The sequence below is a fragment of the Schistocerca piceifrons genome, chromosome X (assembly GCF_021461385.2).
Source record: "Schistocerca piceifrons isolate TAMUIC-IGC-003096 chromosome X, iqSchPice1.1, whole genome shotgun sequence".
In the NCBI taxonomy this organism is placed as follows: domain Eukaryota; kingdom Metazoa; phylum Arthropoda; class Insecta; order Orthoptera; family Acrididae; genus Schistocerca; species Schistocerca piceifrons.
In genome coordinates this window covers 444899583-444906592 of record NC_060149.1, presented here as the reverse complement: position 1 = coordinate 444906592, position 7010 = coordinate 444899583, and the positions used below count along the sequence as shown (strand labels likewise).

General features: G+C 35.1%; 1 protein-coding gene across 1 annotated transcript in view; it reads right to left on the bottom strand.

The window, feature by feature from the left end:
• Window positions 1-1222: 1222 nt before the first annotated feature.
• Window positions 1223-7010, bottom strand: part of LOC124722409 (Down syndrome cell adhesion molecule-like protein Dscam2) — a 758217-nt gene continuing 752429 nt past the window's right edge. The window contains exon 31 of the mRNA XM_047247577.1: window positions 1223-2040. Coding sequence (XP_047103533.1) covers window positions 1747-2040 — 294 coding nt within the window. The 3' untranslated portion in view covers window positions 1223-1746. The remainder of the gene's footprint in view (window positions 2041-7010) is intronic.

Genomic DNA, 7010 nt, shown 5'->3' with positions numbered 1-7010 from the left:
GTACCAGAAGTTTCTCTGTTTTGTATTTGTGTAAAGGTACTATAATTATTTGTGTAATATTTATATTGTGTGATATTTTTCTTGTTTTTGTAATTATTTGTGTAACATTTATACTGTGTAATATTGACTTTCGTAATTCCTCAGATGATCTCTGAGGTCCCTACAACAATAAAAATCAATCAATCAGTCAATTAATCATTACACCCTAATGGGACAAGGAGTAAATACTGATAGTTCCCTTGTGATAACAACCGATTCCAAATTGGTATAATCATATAAAGTGGTATGCAAAACTGGTAAGGGTATATTTCCTCCTAGGAAATTATATCTGTGATTTAGTATTTCTCTAGTCAGAGTTGGCTATTATACCTTGATACAGACTCATGTAACATGTGATCTATTATGTCAGGCCATCAAATGAATACAAGCAATGATTTTAAATTAAGGAACAAGGATTTTTGGGTAATATGCACCATGGCACACAAAGCTCATTGTAAACATAGGTTTAGAAAACTTAAAATTATGATGCTGCAATCATTATTTATTTTCCACTGGATATTACACATCAAGGAGAACTACAACAACATCCAACAGTATGACACAGGTCACAAGCACAATAGCAGAAACAATCATATCTAATTTCCTTACATAGTATCTACACAAAAATGAACAAACATTTATGCACAAATTAATAAAAATCTTTAATGGCATACATGAGCATTCCAGTTACCTACTAATCCAGTCATTAAAAAAGAAAGTTAAAGAATTCCTATTAAAAGTGACTGTTTATGTAATAGATGAAACAAAGAAAATGGTCTGAGTGAAATTTGTGCATTCTTGTACTTGTAGATAAATGCCCAAATATTGTAAATTTGGTGTATAAATGTCTATAGCCATATTGCATTTGACACCTGTAATGCTGGAAATGACATCTGCGGTTTTCAAACCAATAAAAATTCATTCATTTGTGATAGATAGGAAACTACAGAAGATGCACACTGTAGTATAAACTCTACAGAGAGTACAAAATTTTAATATGTACTTGCTGATGTAACATAGACTTCATGAGTTACAGTTTCAAAGGCAAGGAGCATACCAAAATAAACTTATCATTATATAAAATACAAATTAATATATTAGCATCCATTTTCTTTGTTTATAAATATAGTACAATAATAGATCACAACATTTAAAGAATATATTCATTTTTATATTTGTCTGTACCCAGAATTCATTTGGCACATGTATGAGAAATATATATTTTTTATATATGTATATATGTTTACTACCAGTATAATCATTGATACTGATGATTACACCCACATCATCAGGTAAAAGTGAGCAATTCGAAATGTATTTCTTTCCTTGATTCACCAGTACCAGAGAACAAATTCTTCAAAAATTTAGAAATACGTATTTGGTATCAGTGCTTATTTTAGGACGGTTACAGACATTACACAGAAAACACCAAACATCAACAGGTTTAGAGGTCATACACATATATTTTTTGTCTTTTTAATTTGTTTTTAAACATTTAACATGTAAGATTGACTTTTCTTTTTTAGTTGAAATTGCCTTCTGGCAGGTGATAGAAATTGATTTAAACACCGAACATCAACAGCTTTGGGTCTTACACAGTTTTAAAACATGGAGCTCACTGAACAACACTTTCATCTCTGAAACTGATTTCTGGCAGGTAAAGGAAAAGGATTTTCTGATAGACTTCTACCTGTTGCTCAATGTACTTTATTTTAAGTGATGAGCCTGACAGATTCTGCGCTGAAAGTGATGCCTGTCTGACCCTGGTGATGGCTCTGTTGTGGAGCTCCAGTCTTGATGTGGGTACATAGGATCTAAGGAAGGCTTTACAAGTCGAGGGAGAGGAGGATGATAAGCAGCTACCATTCCACCATCATCTAGCTGGTTAGATGATTCTGTGCGGCTTGAAGTACCAGGTTCTGTATCAGATTCAGAACCAAAACTGTCATACTCCTCACTTGGTCGAGGTTTCTTCACACGACAGTACTCACTCCTCATAGACTATGATAGAAAGGAGGAAGCTTATTAAAATTATTAGTCAGACACAATTAAATGAAAATATTTTAATTTAATTCCAGGACTTAAATATGATACTGAAAGTCATGGTGGAATAAAGACAATGGAAGGAGCAAAGGTACTCACCTGACAGCTGAGGCTTAAGTGATTGACAGGAATGTAAACAAGACAGAAACTGTTGTTAAGCATTTGGACAATGCTCTTCCTTTGAACTAACAGACTGAAATACACATGCGTGTGTGCTGCCCCCCCCCCCCCCCCCCCCCCCGAGCCCATTATATTATCTCTGTACTCATCAGTCTGCAGTGCCAGTATCATATATCTGTGTGTGTGTGCGTATGTGTTTTAGTCTGTCAGCTCCAAGGAAGTACATTGTCCGAGCTCTAAGGAAGTACATTGTCCAAACGCCTTGGAATGATTTCAATCTTTTTTATTCACTTTTACTCCTTCCATTGTTCACAGTGCATAAGCATGAGCACAATTCTGGAATGCAAAAATAGTCTTAGATGAATTCTATTGTGTTATGTCTGGTATGAAATTTTAAAAATGAAATATAGATCAGTAACAAACAGCAAAACAGTTATTTAGGTTTTATTTGTAAGCTCAGATATGATTATTGGTGTAATTTCACTGGAGTGGGCAGTAACAACTGATCGTTACAGCTTATCACCTTTAGTGTTAGGCTAACTTGATCTCCAATTTGCTGTTACTTATACCTCGCACACTCTTTCACGAAGCTTACGTACTTCTTACATTTATTGCTAGATTTCTTCATGCATACGTTATTTGTGGTACAGCTTAAAATACTGGTTCTTTTTAATGTTATCTGTTCATTTACAAGTGTAGCTATACCTTCCACTTCAACTATTGCACACCTTTTTTGTAAGTATTTGTATTATTACCTCAGTAGATATTAAACTTATACTCTGCTACTTCCTTTCCCAAGATGGCTCTCTCTCTCTCTCTCTCTCTCTGCAGACACAAAGAACTTATAAAAATAAAAGACACATTTATTGTCCTCATTTTTGTTGTGATTTTATAATTGCTCCTATGTTCTCAATCTAACGTACCAAATGGGTGATCATCAGTTCCCTTTTCAATATTCATTTATTTCTAAACTCTACTAGTTTTTTCATTGATAACCTCACTGCTGAGCTCCCATAAACCCCCAGCATACACACTGTACTTGTTTCTGTCTCTCTCTCTCTCTGAATGATATCACTTTGACTATTCTCTTTATGAATTTGATTACTAGATCAATCCATAACATAGGTTTGTCTTGTTCTCTCTCTTTATTTTGCTTCTTCTTAATTGGATCATTCATGATAGATGTTTGAGCTGGAAATCTACCCAAAACCACATCAGACAGGCTAGTGTACAGACAAATGGTAATTGTTCTTGGATGTGGGATTGGTCAAGATCTGACTCACTTCCCTTTTGTACAAGTTGGCACTTAAAGTGTTGTAATATACAGGGTGTAAAAAAGAAATGATGAGGTGAAAGAAGAGGTTCGTAACTTTCTGAAGAGCATGGCGGGAGCTGGTATGATACGGGCATACAAAAACTGCCACAGCATCTACAAAAATGCATTGACAGAAATGGTGATTATGTCGCAAAAATAGATAAATGTTCAAGCTGTAAACAGATATAAACCATTGTAGAAATAAACAGGTCTATGTACTTATAAAAAAAATAGGAGACCTTAATTTTGGGATTATCCTCCTATATCAGTTTGAATTACTGGGCATAATTAAAGCCCATTGTAGATGCTATTTCATGATGTACAATGAGCTGACTAGCCAAAAGTTAATCTGACTTCTACCAAGGCACTGGAAACCGTAGCAAGTGGGTGAGTCATTACAATTGCCCCAAATAATATACCTCAAATACAAGAAGTATAATAAAGTTCAAATATCAAGTAGCATCAAGATCTTATCCATGAACTGGAGTGGTCACTATTCTGAACAGGAATTTGATTTAAAGAAAACAAGAAGCAGTGCATTTGACCCATAATGTCTCTTTCATGTCTTCATTTTGGTTGTGAACAGAGAGTAGCCTCTTCATAAATATTTTAATGTAATGCCACAAAAATACCATTTGGATCCTGGTTTGCTAAATGGAATCGTCAGACACGCTGATACAGGTGAGATGCTAATAATTATTTCAAGACTTTGGTAATAATCCCAAGATACAGTATATGTTGATCAGTGGTTGGGACAAGGTCAGTCACTCCTCAACTGGACCTACAGCCAACATTAACTGCACGACAAATTCCAATGCTGTCTGCATTAACTGTTTGCAGAATTTCAACTGCCACAGGATTTACAGTTTCGTGACATATTGTGCATCAGAGGCTTAGAATAGAATGTCTATATGGCACATATCATGTTGTGAGTTTTGCACTCACAGAAGTACATAAAGTAATCCAGTTACTTCACTGACAGCAACATCAGAATCTGACCATGAATAAATAGGAAAATGTGCCCTTCTTATTTGACATCCATTTCAGTTCGCTATGTTATTCTTGTCACACATTTGTCTTTATGGAAAATGTTATCTGGCATAACCATATAAATATTGTAAAAAGAGAGCTATTTTAGTGGTGGGGTTCTAATTTGCAGATACTTCAAGTTGTGTGAGTATACATAGTTACACATCATTATTTTGAACAATGCTGTTAATGCCCAGATAACAGGGAAAAGTCACTGAAACAAACTGTTCAACTTTGTGGGGTGCTATTCCGTCAGACTTCTTATTCATAGAGGATATTCTACAGCAGATGAATTTCTGGTGGGAAGATATTCCCTATATGGTTTTCCAATCTAGGATCCAATAGGAAAAGTTCATACATCAGTATAATTCTTCTTGCCAACATTTATGAAGTACCAGCATCATCTGAAAGTCTGGCCAACAAAGATGAAGTACTGAAAGTTACAGTGGACCTGAGAGTGTGATACATTTCTCTGCTGTACATCCTATTCGATGTTAAAACTGGTGCAGAAAGGAAGAGATCTATTACACTTTGGCAATTTGCCAAATAGGAGTCCAGGAGTCCAGTGGAAAACTATGGAGAGGACTATGATGCTCATTCATCATTGTTTATACCTGGATAACTCAGTGTGCATTGTGAAGAGGTCATCCCATCAGTGATGCAGGTCCAAGGGGAGGTCATGATGTCATGAGAACCCACTCTTCCTCCCCCCCCCCCCCCCAAAAAAAACTACATTTTACTAAAAGTGTTTATATTTTTATATATATTAATTACAAAATTTTTAATCTAACTTTCAGAGGTTACAGTACTGCAAGAACTAAGACTCTCAGAAATGGTGATAAATTTTTAAAAAATTACAAAATTTCTTTAACACAAGGTATTTCTCAGTTGCTTTCCTGTGAGCTAGACCATGTAGGCCTGCAAGAACTAAGACTCTCAGAAATGGTGAGAAATTAAAAAAAAATTAGAAAATTTGTTTAACACAAAGTATTTCTCAGTTGCTTTCCTGTAAGCTGGACCATGTAGGCTGGTTTGTGGGCTGACTGGCTATAGAGAAAATCCTAGACAGGGAAAAGTAGCCATTCAAAGGCTGACCTTACCTGTTGCCATCAACAAATGTGACATGTTTTGTGAGCCTACAGGTGAAACCAATAAACTCTTGAAGTTACGGGAAGGCAACACAGAAGGTGAAAGATTATACACTAAGAAAAAACCTACAGAAATACTGACTTTCCAGAGTGAAGGTGGAAATAAGAGAAAGATACAGAATTTTCCCTGTTTATATGCTCATATGGCAATAGTCTGCAGCTCTACATTCATAGTTTTTGCCCTAGGTAAAATACTGGTAACAGTGAGTGCATACTTTGATTTCATACCATATAAATTATGAAGGTGTTGAACTTGTGAATTTTTGTTGCTATTATAGTTATTAAAACAAGATCATGACACAGTGACTTTTCAAATATTCAGACAAATGCTTTTCAGATGACATGCTTACTTGTACCGCAGTTTCTTGGAAATTATACTGAAGTGACAGAGCTAAGTCATTATATAACCAAATTATATAAAATGTTTTATTAGCACAACAATAATACATTGATATTTTTTATAGAATATTGTGCATCTGTGGCTACATTTTTGCATTTGTGTGTTTGTGTGTGGGTTTGCTTTGTGGGATGGTTGTTAACGCCCCCCCTCCCCCCCCCCCAAAAAAAAAAAACTTCAACTATTTATTAGACTAGTCAACTCCCCACAGAGGAAGATGAATATTTATGCAGTGAGTTGGTAAATATTTTTATTGGGCACTAAGAAAATAATTTCTCAACAGATGAGAAACTTTGCATACTAATCAAAAGTTCCGTCAGAATGTAAATAATTTTGGAGTAAACTTAAGAACAGACTGAGTAGTAGAGACGTTGGATTGCTGACAGGCACATAAACAAGATTGAAAAATTCTCTAGGTAGCTCATATGCCTATACATGTCCAAAAGCTAGTGATTTTTTCAGTCTTGTTCATTAGTTAATGTCTCTACTATTTGGTGAGTTCTCACCTTTACCCCTAAATTACTTACAAGAGAAAATTAAGATATTAGTGAACAACTGTAAATTTATTTGCAAGAAACTGTGAGGGTCTGAAGAACTTTTTAAATGCAGGCAGGCTTTTGTAACACTTAGTGCTAAAAGTTGGCTACAACCAGATCCTGTCAGAAGTGAAACCTTGGGACTAAACCCAAGTGTTAATTGAGAGAATAGATAACATGGAAAAGGGGCAGTAAGCCTATAAAAATTTAAACCCACAGAGCTAGAAAATGAGTCTGCATGTGAAATTATTTGGGCAAGACCAGCTGTCAAAGCTTGGCTAAAGTGTTTAGTTGAATGCTTCTGGTAACCACCAGATTAATGTTATGTTATGTTATGTTATGTGGTTTATTCATCTCATTACATACAATTTTCAAATCATTTG